This window comes from Necator americanus, chromosome II, assembly GCF_031761385.1.
Source record: "Necator americanus strain Aroian chromosome II, whole genome shotgun sequence".
NCBI lineage: Eukaryota > Metazoa > Nematoda > Chromadorea > Rhabditida > Ancylostomatidae > Necator > Necator americanus.
In genome coordinates, this window is record NC_087372.1 from 23,257,562 (window position 1) to 23,282,997 (window position 25,436).

At 40.1% G+C, this 25,436-nt stretch overlaps 3 protein-coding genes across 4 annotated transcripts; 2 read left to right on the forward strand and 1 right to left on the reverse strand.

Moving 5' to 3' along the window:
* Nucleotides 1-447: 447 nt before the first annotated feature.
* RB195_019153 (uncharacterized protein) lies at nucleotides 448-10,133 on the reverse strand (the record flags this gene model as incomplete). Of its 2 annotated transcripts, none has more annotated exons than XM_064186883.1 (4): nucleotides 448-918; nucleotides 8,622-8,792; nucleotides 9,267-9,434; nucleotides 9,999-10,133. In XM_064186883.1, 4 exons carry the CDS (start codon nucleotides 10,131-10,133, stop codon nucleotides 448-450), a joined length of 945 nt encoding a protein of 314 aa, XP_064042764.1. The 2 variants fall into 2 exon arrangements, with proteins under 2 accessions (XP_064042764.1, XP_013296339.1); XM_013440885.2 differs by lacking the exon at nucleotides 448-918 and adding an exon at nucleotides 7,720-7,761.
* Nucleotides 5,918-6,695, forward strand: RB195_019154 (uncharacterized protein; the record flags this gene model as incomplete). The annotated part of the gene is made up of 3 exons (XM_064186884.1): nucleotides 5,918-5,957; nucleotides 6,436-6,553; nucleotides 6,638-6,695. 3 exons carry the CDS (start codon nucleotides 5,918-5,920, stop codon nucleotides 6,693-6,695), a joined length of 216 nt encoding a protein of 71 aa, XP_064042765.1.
* A 1,849-nt stretch (nucleotides 10,134-11,982) lies between the features above and the next one.
* Nucleotides 11,983-24,012, forward strand: RB195_019155 (uncharacterized protein; the record flags this gene model as incomplete). Its single annotated transcript, XM_064186885.1, has 3 exons — nucleotides 11,983-12,018; nucleotides 12,219-12,277; nucleotides 23,907-24,012. 3 exons carry the CDS (start codon nucleotides 11,983-11,985, stop codon nucleotides 24,010-24,012), a joined length of 201 nt encoding a protein of 66 aa, XP_064042766.1.
* Nucleotides 24,013-25,436: the final 1,424 nt, after the last annotated feature.

Sequence of the window (25,436 nt, forward strand, 5' to 3'; positions counted from 1 at the left end):
CGTATAAAAGAGACGTAGTAGAACTCACTTTCTTAGTTGTCGGTCGGTCCTTGTCGAGATGGGTGATGCACCATTAGCCGAAAGATGGGGAGTGGTATAATGTGTACCAACAGCTATTGCCACGCGGGTCTTTCCGTCTGAGAACCTTCTGTGCCACTTGGGGCCGACCACACCTCAAACTTGAACTTGGGCAATTAAACCTTTATACATACTCAACAATAACACAAATAACACAATCTTGAGATAAACTGATCATAGAGAGGTGACTCTCTCGAAGTTCCTTTATGTAGTGAGTAGGAATCCACGACCGCATCCGTCTCAACTGAGTCGAAGGCCTTCTCGCATGGCTGTTCTTCATCCAAGACTTTTTCAATCCCATTAAGGATTACTCTTGTAAAGAGCTTGTAGATGACCGACAGTAAGCAGATTGGGCGATAGTTGCCGATGTCATGTGTCATGGGGGAAGAGCCTCGCCAGGGTGTTGATGAGTACTGGCGGAAGGTTCTTCAGGTGTTTTGGTCTTATTCTGTCGGGACCGGGTGCCGCACGATTTATCCACATGATAGCATGTCGTATTTCGGACGGGAGAACCTCTAGAATGACATGTCCATCTTCCCTCAGATATTGATTGGGCAAATGGACATGGCTGTCGAAGAGATCAGAATAGAAGTCGTAGATGATTTTCTCCATCTCCCTTCTCGATGCAATGGTTGCTCCCTTTGGGTTTCGGAGAGCAGTCAGCCTCGTCTTGCGACTGGCGAAGTCTCTACGGGCATGGCGAATGCTTTTCCCCGCCTCGGCAGTTTCAGCCAGCACTTCTGCTCTTCTCTCTTTAAGGTCTTCCTTTATCGCCTCTGTGCAAAACCTTGCGAGCTCGGGTGTGAGTTCTTGGTTCCCTGCGGCTCGTGCTGCTACACGCTGGCGTATCAAGAGTTAAGCGACGAAGATCGTCAAAGCTGGTGTTGGACCACATCTTCTCATCCGCAGACGTCCGATTCGGGTCGTAAGTTGAGAGGGTGACGTCGTCTAGTCTCGGTCAGTCCGATGACGTCGTAGTTAATCTTGCATCATCAGATCTACGATGGCCGCTTCCGATGCAAGCGTTATAAGTACAAATCGTCATCCTAGCCCTTTTCCGTTTATCTAGTCTATATGAGTCCTGCGACCCCGTCCTTCCTGACGCTACCGTACCAGGCCTCTAATCCCATGAGTTTTTGGGAGAACTTCCGTTCTCCCGGAGTGGACATGCGGAGTTTATTTGTTGGAAGCGACTCCAAAGCGCCTCGCTTGCACCTCCCAGTCCCTTGATTGCAGGTTTTTGGCCGGACCGACTTGCAGGATACAAGGATGTCATGAGGCAGTTCTGGCTCAGCAGAAACAGGGAGTCCATCCCGTGAATCCACCCTCGTCTCTGGGCAGGCACAAGGTCGCTTTTGGTCCGCGGTTAGCCCCCTATCTGCCACTCGGGGACGCGTCACGTAGCCTCGCGACTAACCGGCTGTGATCCCTCTAGTGAGGGAGATCCGTGGTTTATGTTGATACTTCACAGAACACTGATTATGAGGTATGGTCTCAGAACTCAACTATTTAGCAACCATGTCTGGCTGAAGAGACCACACTGGTTGGATCAGAACTCAGGCACATGGCCGCCAATATCCATTAATAGAACCACAGAAGTTGCCAACACAAAGGGGGGTGTGCCATCTCCATAAACGTCTCGATATTGGTCAAAAAATGGTTTAGTAGTTACTTGAAATGGTCCTATTGTGACATGACTCTTCACACTCAGGCAGGGCTAGCGTTTTATGGTAGCGGTTGGAAAAGGTTTCAAGCAGTAGTCAATAATTACGAACAAAAGTGGATCTTCTAGCATAAGCGTCAGAAGAGTTTAGCGTTGTGTTCCTAAATCGAACCAAAGAAAATCAAGACAAATTAGTGAGACGTCTAATCGGTGAGAAGTAACTTCAACGTTAATCTAGCGATACTCTGGTGAGTTTCGAGATAGTGAGATATTGAATCTTCTGTGTTGAACTTTTTTTCAATTTTTTTTTTTCGAAACCATGCTTATTCGCATAGCTTTCATCTAATTTTTATTTCTCTGTCATAGTGTTGCAGATTCTCCGTTGGAAGCTTTACCTCACCATTTTGTGTTAAGACTTTTTCAGGAAAATTGATCAGAGTTGGCGATATACTGTCCAGCTTCCCTAGTTGACTTGAACTTGTCCTGTTGAGTTCTTGTGCGATATTTCACTGACTGACATATTACATCTGCGAAGAAATGACCTTAACATTAATCCATCCATCTTTCCTCAAACAATCAGATAGGTAAGAACATGTCCAAAGGAGACATAGATATCGTTGATGACCTTTCAGTTTCTGATCGTCATGGTGATCCATTTACTTTATTGACGTAGTGATTGTTCTCTTTTGCTCCGAAGACATTTGCATTTTCTTCTTTTTATCTCTTTAGAAGTAATAAATGCTTCTTCTTTGATAATGCTACTGTTCTTCTCTTGAGATTTTTTCCTCCAACGCGACTTTGGATTTGATATCCCAATAGCCCTTATCTCATGTTGTTCACCTTTGTATCGCTTGAGAGACTGCGAAGACATTTGATTTACAAACTCTCGTTTTTTTCGAGTACTGTAGTGAAGATCACCGACAAGTTGGCACATAGGAGGGTCAGAACGACATGAAGCGCGTACGCAATTGCACACGCAGCTTCTCTGGAGGCGCATCCGCATCGGTGGCGACTTCGGTGGAGACCGAACTCCCACCTCGGGTCCAACTGGTACCTCCACCGCGCCGTTGCTAGCGAGTACACAAATGCACCCCAACTACATTCGTGATTCATGTCGTTTTGACCCGACTATATTTTTCCATCCGTTACGTACCTTTCGCAATAGACAGCGAATGAAAAAATTATGTGTTAATTGGTCATTTCTGGTGTTCCCTTCCTTATTTCAGCAGTTTTCTTTCCCGTGGCTAAGTTCATAAAGTTCCTCCTTTGCTCGTTCCACTTTTGAAAGTGTGTTCCGATGTGAAGTTGTTTAGATGTCCCTCAGATGCTAATGTTGGGGTTAGAGTGGCCAACAGTGGTCTTTTACAAGATGTGTTCTTAGTTTCCCCATTTCAAGAATTTGATTCTGTTTTTTTTTTGTTTTTGCTTCGTCACCAATGATCCAAATCTTTCTAACCGGAGACATCCGATTCGTGGCGTTTCTTCGGCGACCAGTGTGAGCTACCGGCTTCCCCGACCTTTCGCTCTGTTAAAGGCAGCATAGGAACCGCTTTAGTTCCTATGAGGAACGTTAGAGCGCTCCTCTATGTACGTTCTGGTCCTATGAGCAACCTTTTCATTTGTTTCACTTGTATAGGCAGTCGAGAACTCATTTACTTTCGTCTGCTGCGTAGCTGACGCGTGTTCAAGGTTAGCGCGTTGCAACTGAAATCATCGTGAAAAACGGGTTATTTCCCTTTGTTTTTTTTTACAGAGATTAGGGGGAGATGAGTGGAACCACCCTTGACCTCCGCATCTACAACCCCATCTCTAACTTTTCCAGCGGTATCCCTGAGTATGTCAGACTCGTAGTATGTTGAATTAAAGCGCTTCTTAAACACAAATACCAAGTGAAAAAGCCAGCGTGCTTATCAAGTACCCAAATACCAAATCACAAAAGAGTCTTCTTACAGATTATGTCGACGATTAGCCTGAAGACACTCTCTATGATATACTGAATCAAAAATCAAATCAATCACAGTTAAAAGTCCTCCCAGTTTCGTTGCGTTCTGCAAACCAAACCTTAAGTGATAGATTTGCAGCAAGAATGGCTTAGCAAAAAATTTGTGAAGTTGAGAGCTATCGTCTGCGAACAACGTGTATCAGTGATCAGCATTGTCGATTACCCTTAGATTATTATGCTGTGGTACCACCACCATAGTTTGGCGATACTATTTATTATTGCGGAGCAATAATAAATAGTATCGCCAAACTATGAAACTCGGAATCAAAACTGGCAAATGGCAGCCCTGTTGTTCTTGGTTATACTTGTTGTTTGTTTTTTTAGAGCCGATATGAAGTCGTTTTTAGTCAGCGCATAATCCATATGGGACATCTGAGAACGAATCCGTTCATTACGAATCCGCGCGGTGATCCTGGTTTGGGCCTTGTTTTAGGGTAGATCGATGCAGTTTTGATTTCTCAAGATCATGTGTCGCCCTTGGACTTGACCCTCCCCTTGTGCTATTTATTTATTTTATCGTTTTTCCGACAAATAAATAAATAATTTTTTTCTGTCAAATACTTTTGCTTTTATCATATTCAAACAATGGCCTACAATTCTTTGATGTAAGAGAAGCTATTGGCTTGTCATTTAGAGACATTCAAGTTCTTTTTATAGTTGTGACATCTCCAGCTACTATTGTACTGCAGTACTATACCTCTAGATTCAAACCTTCCCATGTTCCTTTTCTCCTCTATCGCATCGTATTTGGCAATTTTTTTGCAGAGATGATGCGCACACATAGATTGTGATGAGATGCAAATGTGGTGGTGAAATTTATGTTCTCCTGGTTTTAACCTAACGCACAACAATAAGAAGATGTTCGTTTAATGTTTTCTAACAAAAGTAAAATAAACACAGCAATCTATGGCTTCACTACCGCCTATGTGGCGACTAGATGATATGATAGTGTATAACCACTTCCATAAATTTGATATTTTAAACGGTAGATGCCTTGGGGAACGTCGACCTGCTGTTTGATACTGGTAAAATCTCCATTTTTTCGACACATAATGATTCACAACAATAAAGCGCGATCTTTTTTTGGGAAGAATACTTCGGCTAGCCTGACGGATACCGTTAAACACACTATCCTTACATTTCTCTTTGCTCGTGGAGAGTTGCGCTAGAAACTACCACTTTTCAAACGGGTATGTGGTTTGCAGCTCTGCGGTTTTGGTGGTTATTGACTATTCACAACAGTGTCCTCAACAACCACCAAAACTGCAGAGCCGCCGAACCGCGCGCCGGCGCTGCTCTGGACTCTGCGAGCAGCCTTAGTAGTCTTTCTGATTGTCCAGCGACATATAATATCATACACATGTACGTTTAGTGGAAACCAGAAAGAGATAGGTTGTATTGAAATGCACGATCGATACTTCTCTCGAAAGATGTCTCTTGGGAATATTTTCGGGAGGTGGAAATGATCTATGAAATTTACCACAAATGTCAAATACACCTCAAAAAGTGCTGTGAACTTACTCCAGTTTTAGAAATATCAGTGGAGCAGAAGCACCATAGAAACGCTATTGAAGTGTGCTAGTTAGAATGACTTTTTTAACCTTTTCATGGATAAATTGTCAGTTGAAATTCTTCTACTTCTATGTTTTAGGATGGCACTGAGAAGTTGGGTAGTAGTAGCAATGTAATTAAATGCAATTAAATGACTGAATAAGAAGACTGAAATGTGACGTGAAGAGATATTTTTCTTGTTTCTAAAAAATTGCACGACTTCCAACACAAGCGGTTACAGAGGATCATCATCCTTAAATTGTATGGTTTTTGATTCAATTTTATGATTTATGAGCATAATTTTCCTATTTCTATTTCCGTTGCAGAGTCTTGAGAACGTTTATTAGATACATATAACGAGCTCTACGCATGCCATTTGACACTCTCCGTAATCACTTTATAAATTTACTACTTGTAAGGTAATAAAATTCAGTAGCAAAATACAAAAAAAAAACATCTAAAGGATAAAAGGATAAAGTCACTGGCGTATCAATCCACTCGGGATGCGCCAACGCATTTTTACTGCCATTCGTAATTGTGGAGGTTTTTCGCCGTAATCGTGCTGGCGTATACGATGAATTGCGAGGGCCAGCCGATAATCAAGTCAGTATTTTATCCTCAGAATGGTACCAATTTATCGACTCTGGAGGGACGAAAAGCTTGGTTGGCCTTAGGGTGGTTTCGAACTGTAGACCGTGTGGCCTCAGCGGACCTCTAAGCAACTGCGCCACCTCAAGAAACACCTGTTCCACACATTTCTTACTTCTTTAAGAATTTAACCTTTAGAGAATTTTTTTTTATTTTTTACAACTACCATATTTGAAGCTGCAAAACTCTCACTAATTTGGCTACATCGAAAGGAAGCTACACTTGCCTTGCGAAGCAAGACAGTGCCCTTGTCATATTATAACTAAGGTTCTTCTGTTGGAGATACCTACATGCTGTGATAAATAACCTAGCTTACATTTTGTCCTTTTCCTAGTTGACCTCTTGAAAATTTAACTTACTATTGCATTTTTTGCACTTTTCCGTTAGCATAAGGTGTTCTATGTGAATTCCTGACTTAACAGGCGTTCGCAGATTGGTGTCAAGTTTCGTAATTGTTTTTTGCCGTGGATCTATTTTTTCAAATCCTTTACAGCTTCGCCTTTCTTTGGGGACCTTCGGCATACTTACAACACCTGCTCTCTGCGCAAAGACGACTTGTTACTGTATGCTACACTTCTGCACTTTTTTCCACCCTCTACTCTTCATTATGGGTTGGTTTTTTGTTTGTCTTGCTTAAAACACTAGTACGGACGTGAGTGAGTGTCATCTATGTGAAACCAAATTTATTCTTGCAGAATTTCATGTCTGTATATTGAATTCAATGGACCTTATGTCATTTACAAGTTCAAATAAATTTCGTTTAAATTATTCACGACTAGAAACTAGAGAGTTTTCTGCAAGAATTCCACCGTTAACTGCGGAGTGAAATGGGTTCGCGAGTTTTTTGGTTTTTCGCGAAAGACACCATGACTTTTTGGAAGTCATCATCGATCATTCTTTTCTTCAAATCGGGCTTTTTGTTTTTGTTGCATTAGCTGCATCGTCAGCTGATGTGCAGTAAATGTCCGCTTAGTACTATATAAAATCCAAATCAATTGTGCTGCTTTTAAGACAGATATTCTTGTAAAAGAAGAAAGTTCTCGTGATAGTGTATAGTTTGACCTATGGGTTTGACAAGTCATATTTTGTGTCCTAAGCAGCTCCTGATATCACTGTTCCGGAGAACCAGTATTTGTGGTATTACAGTAACTCTACTTATCACCTGATGTGATAGCATTTTCTGTGTTGCTTCAAGGAGTACAACAATTGTTCACGAAAGAAAGTCCAAACTAATTTTTGAATTGTACATTGTATTCTGGACAACATTCGATACTTGACTGTGACGATACAAATTATTAGCGTTACTTCAACCCCTACTCATAGCTTAAACTGAATTCATGATAGATAATAGTTGTCGCCACATTCCTCGTCGAGAATGAGAAGAACGAGGACATTTGCCGTCTGTCACAATGCTGTAATCCCTGTCGCCGTTTCTAGCAGGGACTCTTTGTTTTCCGCGTTACACCTTCAGTTGAACGGTTGTAGATGCTCATTGAGATTGTTGACTAATATACATATAGAATCGTGCTTAAACGATAACGATAACGCAAGTAACCTTGAGGAGTACGTTTACGAAAGATACTGTAAGGGAAGTATTACTGAGTGCAAATGTTTAATAACTTTTACGTACATCTGACACGAAACGAAAGCAGTACAACTTGTGAACCAACAAGAATGTATGCAAAACCCGCGAAAAAAAAAATGACTTGGACACTGAAAAGAGCCGTAGTCAAAGCTGAGATGCTGCGTGAAAAGTCTTTGTCGGCTTTGATTTTGTTTATGGCATGGTCATCATTTTCACGAACTCCTCGTAGTCAATCTGAAAAGAATATCGTTATTCTTTTGATTTTCGCCCTCTCCGTACATGTGTTTACATTAAGAAACCAATTTAACGTTGCCTAGAAGTCGATTCAGCGAATCGTGAACGCACGGTTTATTTGAATGAACGCTGTAAAAGCAAGGGTAAATTAAATCGACGCGGATGAAAGCGGGATCCCGCGGGAGACGACACGCTCTTTTCGTGAAAATCCCCGTTGTCTCTCCATCAATTTTGCCGCCGCCGGCTAGCTCGAATAATTGGCGTCCCTCCCACGAACAACTGAGGTTTTAGAATGCGACACGAGCTCTCTCAGTAGCGCTGACGAAACAGAAACGATTCTCTCATATCTATAATGTGATGGCATCTTTAAGTCAGTTTTTATGTAGTTCTCTTCACAATGAGATACAAATACACTGAAGTTGCGAAAGACTGCCACTTTTACGCGGGCGGCCCTCACGATGTCATTTGCTAAACTATTGTTAGCTTTGAGGCACGCTTCTGTGGATTTTTTTCTCTAAAAAACAACTCGGAGGGCATAGAGCTCATTGAAGGGATGCGACTTCAATGCGTGTTTTGAACAGCTGTCTGGCTATAAAGTACGAGATTCAAGAGTTCTATCAGGTTCTTGTCGGCACCCATTGAGAGAAGCTTAATTCTTCCACTGAACCAAGACAAGCAAGTATTCCAACAAGAAATACAGAAATTTAAATTTGCTGTGTGAGAGTTAAGATGATGGGACAGGAAAAAAGTAGATGCAGCTGACATAGTATTCACCAGTGTGCATTGCTCAACACATTTCCTATTTTTTGGGTTTTTGCTTATAACCACTCAAATGTGAATTAAATGTGCCAAGCGCCTACCTGGCCGTCACCATCTATATCAACTTCTGCAATTATCTCGTCAACTTCTTGATCGCTAAATTGTTCGCCCATATGTGTCATGAAGTAACGAAACTCTTCTGCAGTGATGTAGCCGTTGCCGTCGCGGTCAAAGACGCGGAACGCTTCACGAATCATTTCACTGTCGTTCTCCTGCAAGAATATACTCAGAGGAGCCATGTTCTGTGGAAGCCCCGTTTGAAAGTAATTATCGTCACACATTGGCATCCTTTGCCGATGCCATTGGCACCGATAATGGCGCTTCAACGTTTTCTGGCGAGCAGGGAGACTACGCTGATAGCTGTCCTACAGAGAGTAGAGAAAAACACATGTTTTGTCATTCAAGTGGTTGGCTCGGAGCAAATTTTAATTGGTTTTATCCTTCCTCTACTCGAAAAGCATAGTTTGCGTCGCGACTTTCGAATAGCACTGTTTCTTGTTCTAGCACCCATTGGTATTGCTCATATGTGGGCGAATGAATGGAAGTATGGAATATCATTCCTATCAACATTTTCGGAATGATCGTCTGAAAAAAAAATCCTGCACCTTTTTTTTCGCAGGAGTTCGCAAACTGAAGGTATCAATTCCAAAATTTGCATAGAATCATGTCTGCATAAAAAAGTCTACCTTATTCATTCTCTTCATCATTTGGCAGAACTCGGGAAAATCAATTGTTCCACTTCCATCAATGTCAACTTCGTTCACCATATCCAAAAGTTCTTGCTCAGTAGGATTTTGGCCGAGAGAGCGCATAGCAACACCCAACTCTTTGGAGGAAATCGAGCCATTTCCGTCCTGCAACTTGTCGTTAGATTGCGTTGAAGTGAGAAAACAGTTAAATTTTAATCATTCTTGTCAGGCATATTTTCTATTTTCTAGAATTTCCTACTAGTTTCAATAGAAGCCCAAATTTGTAATAGAATATTGAAATTAATTTAATAACTTAGTCTCAAATTTTCGAAGTTTTTTAAACCTTAATTTAAAATCTATCTGAATTATTTGTGGGATTTGTGGGAATGCGTACTCTGTTTTCAAACTGATGTAACCTTCTATTTGTTCATCACTTCGTTTTATTTTGCCAGAATAGACATGTCAGTGAAAGCAACTTTAGCTGTCTCAACTGAATCTTGCACATCTTAATGTTTGGCGTTAGCAAAAATTGTGTGATGATTTGTTCTTAGGTTGAAGAAAGCTTTTATTCTTCTCAAATCTACTTTTTTCAGAATAAGCAATGCTCTTTCTAAGAGTAATTAGAGAATAATGGGTGTAATGGAGGAAAATATTTTCACCAAATGCAGTTAGGATGGGAAATGTGTGCAGTCGAGTGAGAGTTGATTGGATAAAGCCGGATGAACGAACCTTGTCGAACAGCCGGAAAGCTTCCTTGTATTCAATAAGTTCCTCTTCATTTATACCCTCCAGGCCAGTTGGTACATCAGTTTGCTTCTGTTGCCATCGATTGAACAGCGAGACGCGCCTTGGGTCTGACGACATAGCTCAACGTTGTCTGAAATTTCATTGCGAGTGAGGTCATCCAGTGCTAAATTGAGATTGTTGTGAGAATTGTTGTTGATATAAGAGAGCCAATGAATGAAGAAGTAAACGGTTCCGGATCATCCACGGATCTCATTCGTTCGATCGATGAGAAGTACGCATAGGTATGTAGATGAGAGATGTTGTTCATTTTCTTGAGATTTTTGGCAGACGAGATCAACAATCAGGAAAGCGTGCTCAAAAAAACCTCCTCATTACTTTTCCATGCAGAACAACACAAATAGCCTGACATCTTTTCTTTAATCAGATTGCTTCGACATGGAAACGGATCACTATGCAGAAAATGAGAAACTGCAATATGTTCTTAGGCAGAAAATGGCTTGTCGAGAATGAATGGTTGGTGGGTGGTCTGAGCGTATCTCTTCCTGATAGAGACCCTAGACGATCTGATGCTAGATTTTGATTAAAGTGTTGAGAGAGTGACGAGAAATGCTTTCGCGGACGGCCGGCTCACAGGGGGTGCGAACCATGGGACCACAACTCGACATGCCACGCCCATTGTCGATGGAGCACAACTGGCGCGACTGACGGCAGTTTGTGCTCCTATCACGTGAAAAGATAGAGAATCAGCGTAGTTACTCGAGGTCGCTTTTGAATGGAAATCGAAGTTATTTGTTACTGGTAATTAAGAGTCAAAGAAGGGTTTTTTTTCAACTAAATGATTACCAAAGAATGCGGTATTTGGAGGTCAGACGAAGATAATTTTAAGAATTATAACTAGCAGAGATGCTTTTCACATGTTGTTTCTAGTGTTTGTGATTTCTAATATACAAAATATTTATAATTGAGTTAAATGAGTTAGCATAAATTTGGGATTTCGTCATACCTTATATCCTCGAGTATGTAGTAACACCTGGTTCGTAATAAAAAAAAACCTCAAGTAAAGTTTCACATCCGAATCCATTTCAAGTTGTGCTAAAGCGACTAGTCTTACTTTGTTTATGTTGACGTAGACTTAGCAGTTGACACTTGTATTTCCCACAAAGCATCATATTTTAAAGGCGGTGAGGTCTTCCGCTTCCGGACTCTCATTTCAAAACTCACGACAATTGGACACTGAATGTTGTTCTCAATATTTAATTTTACGGGTGTAGCACATGCATATGATATGCTTTGTAGTAATGTATCATTTTTGGGTGGTGACCCTCACCCACATTTACACGGCTGCAGTCGTAGAAATCAGATCTTACGATTCTCTCATAAGTACCGCATAGCTACTATACTATCGTCTTTGAAGTGTTCATAATTTCCTATTTTTCCGCGCAAACAATCTCCATCGTTAGGCATGGTGTTGTGAGACGGCAAGTAGCTCAACAAAGCTTCAGCAAAAATTCCAGAGAACCCTCCCACGTTAGAGTTAAACTTCGGTGTCTTACATTTTCTAATTGCCGCTGTCAGACCACCATCTTCTCAGAGCGCTGTAACAGCTTAAGGTTTGAAAATAAGGAAAACTTTCATGGTTTCAAAAGTGATCTCTCCAGGTTTCTCTACTGCCAAATCAGCCCTTTGGTACCAACAACATCAAAGCTTTACCCAATAAATGTGTGCTGATAATTAGGGCGACTTTTCTATATTTTCAATTACTTTTAATCTTTTTTTTAATCGAAAAAATTAGCTGATTTTTCGGGAAATGGGAAGCAACTTTCCGATCATCCAAGTAAAATCTCGCTGGATGCGCCCTTCATGCCGTTCCATTCATGCCTACATCTCCAAACTCCTTCTAAGTTGTTCGACTTATTTGGGAAGAGATTGTAGGCTTTGAGCTACTTGAAGATGATCTGGGAATTAGATGATGTTCGCCGCTAGAGTGTTTGCCAGGGATGTGGTATGTGATACCTGTTGTTATTCTAAATATGCATGCTGTTAGAAAAAAACGACTAACTCTCCTATGCTTGAAATTGATTTTCTTGCAAATGTCTTAGCTTGTTAGCGTTTCCACCTGAAGACATTCAAGTTGTGCGTAAGGAGATTCTCTGTGTGACAGATTATCTTTCTCAGACATTTGTGTTATCCTTGTGTTTCCAGTTGCAAAGCACGTTGTTCACTCTCATCGCTGCCATATTCCAGGGATTTTCACTGATTTGGTGAGTTTTGTTTTTGTATCTCTAGTGTCGGGGAAAGAATTATCTATAGTCATGATTTTTAAAGCCTCATATGCCAGAAATGGTTTCATAAGAGATCACAAGATCCTTCTTCATTTTTATAATTTTCCAAAGAAATTAATGGAGCAACTTTCTTCGAAGTTGCTCAAAAAACATGTTGGTGTTGGATAAATGCGTACGAGCAACGTATGATGCCGGCGTCAAAAGAGAGATGAAAGAAGCGTTGAATTGAAACAGTCACATTTCTTGGCATCTCCAAATCATAATTCAACGTTTCTTGTATACAGAGAAATGCGGCTATTCCCGAATGTTTTTTTGGGAGTCATACTATTTGGTCGTAAGGTAACACATCTGTCCAACAAAAATTTATTGGTCTTATCCCATTTTGATTGGTCTCTCTTTTGATCGCATCAATAATTTTGTAATCTGCTGATTTAAGATCTCAAAAGACCCTATCTGAGAAGTCCTGCCATTGACATTTCATTACAGCTGATTATGCGGGTCTATGTAGCAGTCGGTGTTCTTCCTCATTAATCTCCGCACGAGAAACTGAAGTGTGCGGAGATAGAAATCAGAAATGGTACAGATTTTTTTATACCGGGAGATTGCCTGTAGGGATTTAGCAGATACATGATGAAATACCTGTACTGAGTGCAAACCATGTTGCATGTAAGAACGTCCAAAGAAAATTCCTATAAAGAGAGACGCAGGCAGCATCTGTAATAGTTCTAATAATCTTCAATAGGCAGTTAATCGATACCGGTGCTATAATCTGCCTCTTGTCTAGAGATTTTCTGGAAGCTTTATGTGCAATTTCTGCACATAAAGCATAAAGTTTCGGGGAGTAAACAAACCTCTCCTCTCCTTTTCTATATTTTCTTCATTTCATTCTCCTTAAAAATGCTACTTAGCAGTGTCATTACTTGCCTATGATATTTGGATATCCATTTTTCTTCGTTCTCTCCAGGGTTGCATGAGTACATGGGACCACTCAAATCTAAGTGTCAAACGATGACGCCATTCTTTGGATGACATTTTTTGGAGGTTTTTCCTGTTTTTTTAGCTTTCGAAATGCAATTTTTATGATGCACGAAAGTACTGGAACGCAGCTGTCCGTTTCTTTACGTTCTGCAACGTTTACGGCCTTTGTCATTCATCCTCAGTAAGGGTGCTTCCAATTTCATGAACAGCTTCTACAGCGACATCCATCACCTCTCAAGGTGTCAGTGGCACTCATGTGTTCTTTATCGCCAAAGTCTGCATGCTAGCTCAATCGATCTTCATTTAAAACAAAATTACCTCTTGCCCGCCGCTTCGACTTAGCGCAAACAATTTCATCTCACCAAAGCAGGAAAGTTGTCTAACGCGTAGGTAGCGAAGCGAGAACAGATAATGCTATGTCAAGCCTTTATAGGTAGATTCCAGTAGTTGACACTCAGCTCACACTGCGGTATGCCTAGCAAGTTTTATCTCACAAACACCTGAATTGCATCTGTTTTGTTCCGCTTAAGCTCTCCGTATGCGCTTGGAAACGTCATACCAACCTGCTCTACAGTTACCTGTTGAAATGCACGCCTAAAACTACACCTTGTCGGAAAGTATATAAGTTGAATTCCACATTCCAGTATCTCGGTTGCCACTACAAAGAGCAGCCTAACTGCGTTCTTACTATGTACTGTTTTCAAATACGTGATCTAGGTATGGTATAGTTCTATTTATCTATTCTATATTTATCTGTACACACAGCGGCGCAATGAAATGAAAAGAAAAGACGCAATGAAAATAATAATACGTAGTACTAAAGATACTAATTTCTGGACTGTGAGTGATGACGGAAGGTATAAAACCACAATGGAAAAAATAGGAACTGATCAAAAGAATGGTACGGCTTAGTGAAGTGTATGGATGCGACGTTCTCTGAATCGCTTCCAACGAAGCAGAGGTCCTTCCTAGAGGAAGGTTAACAGAGTATCCATCAACTATCGGAATTTACTTCAAAAGAGACAAGATATAATACGTGAACAAACTGTAGAACTTTTAAGGTAATTGTTCACATCTCCCAGTGAGGTGCCTTCTTGCTCTCGAGAGGTCATTGATAGAACACCAGTAACTCAGCAAGGGCGTGGCAAGCAAGTGTCTTACTGGCTCAAGAAACATTAGCTCACTTAGCCTGGCTCAGGAAAAAATGAGTGCAGAAAAATAGAAAAAAAATAAAATAGGGATCACAGAAGTTAGTCTTAAACTAGGAACTTGAAAAAGCAAAAAATAATTTTGACAGTATACGGAGTAGTTTTTGAAAAACATTACAGACAATTTTGCAGGGACCACTTACAAAACACCGCACGCTCATTCACTTAAAAGTCAAGACACAAAGTAAAGAGATCCGAAAGCTCGAAAATACAATTGTGTGGGTTTTAGAGTGAATGTAGAATTTTAGAGTGAATGTTTTAAGGAGTAGGTATATTCTTTCTGTCGACCTGTGAAAATTCTATCCTTTTTTTTTATCAAGAATGTGGTTTGCAAATGTTTGATTAGACTTCACCCAGAATAAAGGCTGTAAAATTTACATGTGGGAAAACCCATAAGATGATGTGCGCTAGCAAGAAGAAACTTGAAACTAGATTGATAATTTATAGCAATCGCATTGTTTTCGAATGTGAATTATCAGGTATTAGTACTGCGATCTAATTCGTTTTTAATGCAGAATAAGTGAATATTTGAACGTAATGTGCGTATTTCATCCTCGTTGTCAAGCGAAACGAAGTGTATTTTCGTGAAGTCAAGCACCGTAGTATGTAACTTCTCGACAACAGCGTATAAAGTTACTCTTGACATCAGCTTTACAACATTTTTAACTTAGCTGACTATTTTTAACTTAGCTTAGTAAGGAACTGTAATGGCATAACATTAGAATGAATGGGTAGGTGAGAATTGGTGTGAATCGAGGCTAACTGGATATCGCTTAATTTGCGTCGTGAAAAACAATGCTTCCAGCGAACGCGAAAACGCTATGAAATATGGGGCTTTGTTCCAGCACGTGCTCGAAAACAACGCAGCACCATAGAAACCGGAGCTGCTCATGATTTGCAAACTGTGTAGTCATATAATTTAAGAAAAATTAAGCAACAAAGGAATTTTGGGGGTGGGACATTTTCACTTGTTAGAAAATTTTCTAAGTGTGAGAAAGTGCGTTTTTCCTTTCCGGAGCACTTTTGCTCTGTGCATTCATGAGATGCTGCGGGAATGGATTTCGAAAAGGATACATTTCTCAAAGTGAATCATTTTCGCAGCGTCTAGCTCCAATGAGAATGGAAGCAAAAATGGCTGTTTTCGAAAAGTGCTCTGATGATAACATACTATTGCTGTTGTTATATCTGGCCGTGATCTACTGCAAACTTCGTCTATGCGGATAGATCGCGTGAGAGCGGCTATGGTACAGACCCCATAGTCTCTAACAACATGCATCACATAAATAATAGAAACATTCCGTCTCAGATTCTTCAGAATTCGGTTGCAGAATCCTTAATAAGATTCTCTGATTTTTTCCGTTTATAACTAATCAGAGAACTGATATTTTAACCACAATTGTAATTCGTAGAAGTTTTTCTTTATTGCTGTTTGTTCTATCTTTTACTCATTAAAAATTAATTCGTTAGAGGAAGTGCATAGCATGTCAGTTTGATGACGCGAAACATCAGTCAGCGCTTCTGCTTGCACATTGTCATTGTACAGCGAGTCATCTGTTACACGGAGTAGTCATTTGTTACAAAGACCCACCTTAACAGCTGGAGCCTTGGGTATTAGGAAGATTTATATTTCCAAGGGTGTGTTCCAGTAATTGGTTGATGTTTTGCCGCGTATGTATATTGAGTTGTTCATTACATACACTGTCAATTTCTGCAACGAAGGATCTCTACCGAGTTTCCATGCGGGAACGAAAGGTGAATTCGCGGTGTAACTGCTAGATAAAGTGGTTGAACTCCTAGCAATTTCAACGCTTGGTCGCTGCAAGTGGAAATATTTTGTTGGTTTTTGTAGACTCGCTCCTCGTAGGCTAAACGTAAACTCTTATCAGCGCAGTAACCAATTAATTATTGCCCCACTATGAGTTCAAGTTCAATATGAGTTTTCATAATATGTAACTATGTAAATCATATATGTTACTTGTTTATTCTCCATCTTAGAAATAAGTACAAAATAACGGGCAAACTAGTCCATTTCGATACGATCGACTTTAACGGCTTATCTCGTGCTATCATAATAGCATGATTTTTGACTCATCCTTATCTTCCTATATTGATTCTTCCTATATTTGTTTTTCTTTTCCGCTGCTGATATTTCTTGCAAATATGACTTTGTGGTTGGCGGAACCACATTCTACTGAGCTGACCAATGAAGCAATAACGTTTTTTCCTCTCAAATGTAAAAATGCATGTAGAATTAAAGAGTTTTGGTAAAGTGGCTTATTTTAGTTGACGAATGATTTCTTGCACTTTAAGTCTGTGTGTTTCTAACGCAAATGACGTTACCTTATTTTTTGTACCAATATTCAGGGTAAAATAGATAAAATGGAGCATTTCTGATGCGGCTTTTTTTTCACTTCATCAAGGAAATGATGCCGCTGATGCTTATCGTTTGGAAAAGGGGCAGTATTTGAAAGTACCGCTCGCTGCTGATCTTCAAACTTCAATAATGGGAAATTGTTGCTTCAAAGACGTATCTCTCGCGACAGTCTGCTGTGCTAAGGCAAAATCCATTTTTTCGATTTCTAAATCAAAGAAATTATAACAACCAACTCATTAATATAACACGACTTCGATGCCCTCTTCGGTTTATCCTCATCCTACTTACTTTACACTACACAAATCCCATGAGCACAGTCGACAGCTTCAATACCTTGGTTAAACGCAGGAAGAAAAGGTGTCGAAGATGCTCCGCTTTGTCACTGCATTTTAATCAATACAATAATCAGCAGAATTTAAATGCCTAAACATACTATTTTATGGAGCGAAAAATCTCTGCATAGCTTCAAGGAACGTTTTTTCAGTCCTTTTTACTTCTTTGTGTCTTTTTTAAATTAAAAAAAGCGTTCACTGTCTGTCTATGCAAGAGCACTTGTCTATGGACCCAGTGAGTGAGGCTTTAGGAATGGGATACACGTGGATTCGGAATCCTATTCCGAGCAAAAACTTTTAGAAGCAATCTGTTCTCTTCTGTTAAAATAATCTCAAAAGTGTCTGTAAAGATATGTATGTATACGATATTTGGTCATTATTTTTGGTTCTGCCCATTACATTAGCGCCCTGTTCTTTGTGATGTTTTGTTCTCCCGGTGACTGACAGACTACGAAATTTAATCGAAAAACTTAGTTTGCAAGCTGACAGAATAATATCTTCTGCATGCTGCCTAGGCCGTTAATTATCCTGCATTGATTCCGGTGGAGCTCACATTGCATCAGATTTCTCGGCAGGAGGGTTTTTCGGAGCTCTATCCTTAATCTGTTCTTTGTTGAACGTTCGAGACGGGTATTTTGAAGTTAGAAAGAAATTGAAATGTAAGAAAATATATCGGAATCTCTCCCAAGAAGGACATGGGACCTTATGCTAATAAATAAAAACACGAACCTTAATTTTGATCTGTATAACTGAAAGTAAGCTGTATTGTAGTTTCCTACATCTACTTGCCTTTGTCTTATTTCGAAAGCTTGTCTGCTTAGAGCTATTCTGGGGCACGTCAGTAAGGAGACGAGACTGATAGACTGATATTATAGGTAGCCCTACCATTTCCATATCACGATGTTGCTGAAGAAAGAGACAAAATCCTATTGATCCTCAATTTTACTCAAATTGGAGAAACTAGGGTTATTCATAGTCTGAAGGTGTTCCTCTTGCACCTCACTCATGTGAAAATCCCAGATTTCTTTCATTTCCAGAGTCGGCAATGGTGCGACATTGGAAGAAAAGAAGCAGATCGATTCAGTACTAGCTATGAAATAATCACTCAAACGTTTCATAATTAGATTTCGAAAAGAAAGCGGAATGCTGCTAAATATCACCGAATAGAAAAAATAACAACATAGATAATAACAACTTAGGTAACAAAATAAAAAAAAATAACCCGAGGTTTTTATAGTGCATGAAGGTAATAAAACAACAAAAATAACTTGAGGTTTTTATAGTGCATGACAGCAGATGATAGTTTTTGAAAGAGAATATTCCGACTGTTCTCACAGGAATTCAACTTCCTTAGACCCTAATGGTCACTTTCACAGTTGGAGTTTAGAATTAGGAAATGCAATGGAATGCGAGTGGTTTATGCTAAGAAACGACCCTGCGATATTATTAGACAAGATCAATCCACAATGTTCAAGGTTTCTTTTCGGTACAGAATTGTTGGTAACAAGAATTCGAAATAACTCAATTCAACAAGAGCACACGGAGCACAAAAAACGGGCAAAACACGACCAAACGCCCAAAGTTGGTCGAACAAAGCGGCAAAAAAGAATTCTCATAGTTGTTCATTCTCTTCAGGGAAGTCTAGGAATTGATTGCTGTGGAGGAGGGTATTTGTATAGTCATTATACAAGATTTTTCACTTTATGGAATGTTTCCATCAGCAGTATGATGCAGGAACTCATCTAAAATCGTTCTTAAGCATTTCGCTGGCTTTTGTGCACCAAGCTGTATTATAATATCTAAACCATTATCTACCTCTTCACTTCCCGCTTATATCCTTTGATTCATTTTAATCTCATTGTCGCTTTTGATCCACCACTCTCTATAATTATTGCTACTCTACATCTATTTTCAAATATAATTGTGTGAGTTTGCTATGAAAACAGTGGAGAATCAGCTGTGGTGAGAGATAGATAGCGTACAATTTGCAGGTCACGATAACTAGAATATTGGCGGGTGGAGTGTACCGAAGAAGCTTTGAAGGTCGCAAATTCATTTCAATGTCTTTCAGCAGATAGTTTCCTCGCGTTTTCTGTCTGTCTCAACAGAGAAACCTACAAACCAAACTTTTGCCGAGCCAGGAAGTTCGCTGACGAAATCATTTGAGTAAATCTTGCGTAGCTAGTGATGAATTCTTCTTAATATTTTTTACCGAGTTCAGAAAGTTGTAGAAGCACAGCATCGTGCTGTCTTATAACGCGCTTAGTGTGCGCGTATGTATAACCATGCTACATAATAACGCGCTCGTTCAGTGTGTGTGTGTGTGTGTGTGTGTTTGTGTGCGTGTGTTTGTGTGTGTTTGTGTGTATTTGTGTGTGTGTTTCTGTGTGTGTATATGTTGGCTTTGATAAGGCAAATTACTTTCTCTCATATGTTTGTGAGGGTAAATAAACTTACATGTGAATGCACATATACTTCCAAACTTGCAAACTATCGTGCTATATAATAACGAGCTTATTCTGTCACGTGTGTGCGTCTGTGTATGTGTGTGTCTCAGTCAACAAATTCCAAAAAGAGAGGGAGACGGATATCATGGCGTCGGTTTGGTGCGCTGGAGCCCCAACGTGGTAAAATTGGGGAGATGGGTCCTTGGGCGTCGAATTCGTGCGCCGGAGCCAGATAGCCGTAAAATGGGGTCGGAATGGTGCGCCGGTGCCAGAAAGCTATAGAGCGGGAGAGACGGGTTCCACTGCGTCGGATTGGTGCGCGAGATCCACAAGGCGGTAAAATGGGTTTCTGTGGTTTCTTCGCATATCTATTTCCCAGCATGTCTTCCTGATGCTGCTGACATCCTTTCTTCAAAAAAAGGAAACACACGTGCGAACGAGTGCTTAAATGCAATACATAGTAGGAAACAGTTTATGCGATCTGACGTAAAACGTTATTTTTATCACTACGATAGTGATATTCACGTCTTCATGTTAGCACATCATTCTTTGCTAATAGTTGAGAATAATAATAGTTGAGAACGGAGGAAACTCATACTTCGGATGATGTTTCCAAGTTGTGGAGGTTTTAGAGAAACATAGATGTAAAATCAAGATTGATTGTTCTCCAAATACAGAATTGAGCTTTTAGGGAAAATCTTTCATCTATTCTTAAATTTTCGGGTAAAAAAAAATGAGGAAAGCGTTAATAGAAAAAAGCAATTCTAATTTTACAAAAATGTCGCTACTGTTATTTCTTATTGATCGGTGAAGGCGAGAGAAGCGAACAGCAAAAAAAAACCTGAAGTCAGGATGTATGTATTTGTGTTTGTTTGTGTGCCACGAAAATGCTCCACAAAGATGGAAAATGTCCCATCGGTGGGAACCAAACCAGCGGCACCCTTCTGGCACGCAATCCTTCTATCACCGAACCACTGTCAGGTGTTCCATTAAGATATATGAAATGCCTGGTAGGATAGGTTTCATCTAGTCATATATTAGGGAGACGTTATGAGCATGGTAACTTCCAGTCTTACAGATAAGTAAAAGTGATTAGTCCTTTGATGATGCATATGGATTTTAGTTCCTGTTTTGGTTTAGTGTAGTAAGAAATCACGAACTCATCGCACTCTCTTTCGTAATATTACTTCTGAAGTTTTTCAAAGGAGGTGTACCTTCTTCTTGCAGAACTCAAAAAAAAAAAAAAACAAAGAAATTGCGATTCATGATTCTTCTCCAGTCAATGTATTTTATGTCGACTTTTTCCTCAAGTTTTACTGATGTAACATTTTTAAGAATAATAAATACGTTTCTAAATCTCGTTGCAGAGAAGACATGTTCTGTAATTTTCAAGAGCTTAACTAAACACGAAAAAAAGAGAATTGAATAGGAAAATTTGAGAGGCTATAGACCATGGAACCCAGCGTGGGCTCGCTCACCCTTCCCTAATTGTCGTAAAATAACGGCGTGAAAGAGGTTATCTCCTTCGAGATAAGTTGGTACGCATCACCCTGTTGCACGCGCCGCATCCACCTGCGAGTAGTCGAAGGTCAATGGGGCCCTTCCGCCAGCCTGTTCAAGTAAAAGCAATGGATAGGCTGCTGAGGATACCGGAGCGTGTACAGGAGGATGTGATCTAACGTACCTCTAGGATCTCGTAGGAAGAAATGCCAGTTCCAGGCGATTAGGTTAAGTTGAGCGGAATCACGCTGGGTTTCGTATTCTACAACACGAACGGTACAAGTTTCCTGGGTTTAAATTTCCGGTTTTCTTATTCTCATCGCTGCAGTTCGCAATCGCAACCACTATCTCCACAGCTTCGCTTAGAGCGCAGCCGCTTACATAACTGCACCGTACTTCATGTTGTTTTGACTCTACTATATAGTCGTGTCAAGACAACATGAAGCACAATGTAGTTGCTATGGTCGCGCTGGAGCGTCGTGAGCGCTCGCAGTTCTGGGTCTGCTCGGCAGTCTGCCAAATTTTGCCAAGTGACGTCACTCGGGTCGACATTGGCTGCAATTTCTTGTGTGTTTTCGTTCGTTTTGCTTTTCTTTCTGACTCTTTTGTCCTTCATGTTTCTTTTTTCCCATTTCTGTTATTTTTGCTATGCTTGCTTTTGCTATGCTGTATCTGTATTATTGTTGTTATTCTATTATTTTTATGTATTTCTATTTCTATGTTTAGCTAATGAAATTTGGTTCAGAATTGTATTTATTCCTATGCTGATGTTCTTTTGTCTTTTTTCTACTCTCCCTTCCTTACAATCAAGAAAAAAAAAACATTAACATGAAAATAAACACATGATCCAAAGCAGTAGATTAACTTAAGAATACAGATGCGATATAAATCTCTGTACCATAAGCAAGTACAGCAAACAACAAAAATTCGAGAAAAGAAACATGAAAAAACGAGAAAGTCAGAAAGAAAAGCAAAAAGAATGAAAACAAACAAATAATTGCGGCCAACATCGATCCGGATGGTGTCAGTTGGCAGAACTCGGCAAATTGCCAAGCAGACCGCTCGCAGGCCGTCTGTGAGCGGTCAAAAACTCAAAAACCTCTTAGTCAAGTAGTGAATGAGACGTTGTGAGCCGTTTCGTAGCTGTGATAACTTCATGTATTGCGTTTTATCTCCATGCATTCTTAAAGGCATCACCCCACGAATCTGAGGTGGTGCAGATTTCAGGTGGAGTATTCGTATACGGGATAGGAGACTACGGAGAGGGGGGTGATTCCGTCCATTTCTTGCTAATTGCCGTAAAAAACGGCCCGGAAGATGCTGCGCCGCACAAGACTGCGCGCTCCAATCGAACCTCTTGTACAAAATGGTGCCCCAAAACGAATGAAGCCGTATTTTCCGGGCCGTTTGTTACGGCAATTAGGAAGAAATGGACGGAATCACCCCCCTCTCCGTAGTCTCCCATCCTGTATACGAATAATCCACCTGAAATCTGCACCACCTCAGATTCGTGGAGTGATGCCTTTGTCTACTTCCGTGCCTTTTTGCCTCAGGTTTGCAGCATTTTATTTAGAAATTGGAAGCAGGCACGCAAACAGCTGTTTAAATAGTAGCTAGCACTTTACTTATGACGATATGACGTAGAACTCAAAATTTGTCAGTACGATGATGACGCTCACGTTTTCATGTCTGCACATCATACTGTGCTAATTGTTGGAGAAAAGGGCGAGAAAATGTAATACTTCGTATATTGTTTCCAAATTGCAGCGGAATGCATGGTAAAATTAACTTTGAATATTCTCCAAGTGAGGTATGGACTCTGCTAGCAAGAGAACTACTGAATCCTTTTCTTCTCCTTTCCTTTTAAAACTTTCAAATTTTTTAAGAAATCAACGAAAAAGTCTTGCTAGGAAAATAATATTTTGGTTCTGAGCAGAAATTTACAGAAAGTGTCACTACTTTTCATTTTTACTAATCAGTGAAGGCGAGAAAACGGAGGGAACCACGAGAAGTCTTTAGTCCGGCGTTACCCGGGCGTTCAGACTGGTTTACAGATAAGTGAGATACCAAAGTCTTCCGATCGTCTTCTTGGCAACGTTTATCATGGATTTTTCAATGACAAACGCCATTCCTCATTCTTCAGCTCAATCCCCGTGAGATGCTGAAATATTAACTTCAATCCACTTCAACTGTTTCAACCGTTTTTCGTTAGTTTTTACGACCAATTTGTTTTGTTCACTTGCGAAGATTTTGATGGTCTTTGACGGATTAATACGTCACAGTAGAACCGTTGTACATAGCCCACATCCGACTATCCTCTTTATTCGAGGGATCCCAAAGAGTACTCGACATCGACAACATCCCCAAGCGGCGATAATCTCTGTGCTGGAGTACATGTCGATAAAGGCGATCGACTCCTTAACTGTGCTATACCAGAGCTGACTCAACACTTTTTGGGTTGACATGTGTTCTTGTATGCGTGAGTGGATGTGTTTGCTTGTGTACGTACGAACCTGAAAACCTGCCCTCAAGTGTTAGATTGATTCTTACACACAAGTGTTCACATCTAAGTTCACACTGCCTATAGTCTGTTTTCATTTATCTGTCATTGGTCGAGTTCCGTTTCAATAACGTTTTCGATGCTATATACGCCAGACTTTTTATTCAACGTTACGTGAGGTTGTGCAAAGTTATTATTGTTCTTTTTTGTTTTGTGTTCTAGTGACGTGGAAACTCAAAGAATTATCAAAGATAGTTCCTTTACTTTAGGTTTGTACTGTCTTACGTGCCAGGTGGTGAAAGGGGACTCCGTTTTCTAACTACCCTTTGCACCGGTTTCCTAAGAAAATCTCCAACTACCGTGCTTCCTATCTAATATTCGTATGCGGTATAGTTTAAGAGACAAACTCACATTTCAGTGTTTCTTTAACCTTTTTGGTGTATTGCATATCAGTAATGTCGTGCACTCATAGCGCGTCTTGTCATTGTTTGCTTCCCTCCCATACATTCATGCATTCATTGGTTTTGATCATATATGTAGATCATATATTTAGACTACTCCGAGCGTTTGTAACTATATCCTTGCAATTCTGTTTGTTCGAGTATTTCTGTGACCGTTCATGCACTCTTCAATTTCCGCATGTGATGTATGGTACTCTGGTTTTTTTGTGATTTTAACATGGGTCGAACGTTACGTATAAAGTCTAAGATGGTTACTTCTTTTGCGGCAACATAGGCATGACGTTTTTCCTCAAATGACGTCGAAAAGGTAGATTTATACATGAAACTAATGCTCGTATGATACTATTGTGATGTTAACAAGTTCAAAATCTCATTTGTCCCAGGTCCCATTTACCCGTGTGATCAAATTCCTTCAAAAAAAAATTTTTTTTTTCGAATACACATTCTAGGAAACAGGTATCCCCGATTTTTGTAAGGGTTTAACATTTGTGTATACCAAATGTAAGGGAGGGTAACAGATGAATTTCAATGTGCTCAATAGCTCTATCATAGATAGTTTTTAAAGGAATATTTCTTCAAAGCACTCGAACTACTGAGGTGAAGTATTTGGAAGTTCTTTTTTAACAAAGGGATGGTGATATTCACAAAGGCGCAATGATTTGTGTTAATGTGTGCTTCTATTCTCGCTTTGTTCACCAGCATTCTACCACAAAGTGTGTGGAAATAAGACAGTTTACTCATTGTTAAATCCCAGAAGCTACTATGATTAAAGGCATCACCTCACGAATCTGAGGTGATACGGATTTCAGATGGAGTATTCGTATACGGCATAGTAAATTGTGAAGAGGGGGTGGTTCCGTCCATTTCTTTCTAATTGCTGTAAAAAAACGGCCGGAAGATGTGGCTGGCGCGCTCCAATCGAACTCGTTATAGAAGACAGCGCGCCGGAACGCTCGAAGCCGTATCTTCCCAGCCGCTTTTTTATGGCAATTAGGAAGATATGGACGGGATCACCCTTCTCTCCATAATCTACGATCCCTCTTACGAATATTCCACCTGAAATCCGCACCACCTCAGATTCGTGGTATGCTGCCATTAAACGAGAATAGAGGCAAAGGTGTTCTATATGTGTGAGCTACAGCACTGAATTTTAAAAGGATTCGTATTGATTAGTTTTGTTTTTCAAATTTTTGATGTTTTCAATGATTGCAGATAATCTTGGTGATGACTGTGATGATCATGCACAATAATAAACTCAGCTATCTTCGTCGCTGACGCGGACAAAGGCTGAAGTCAGTGTAGGATATAGATCTTGTAATAAATAAAAAAAACTGCAAA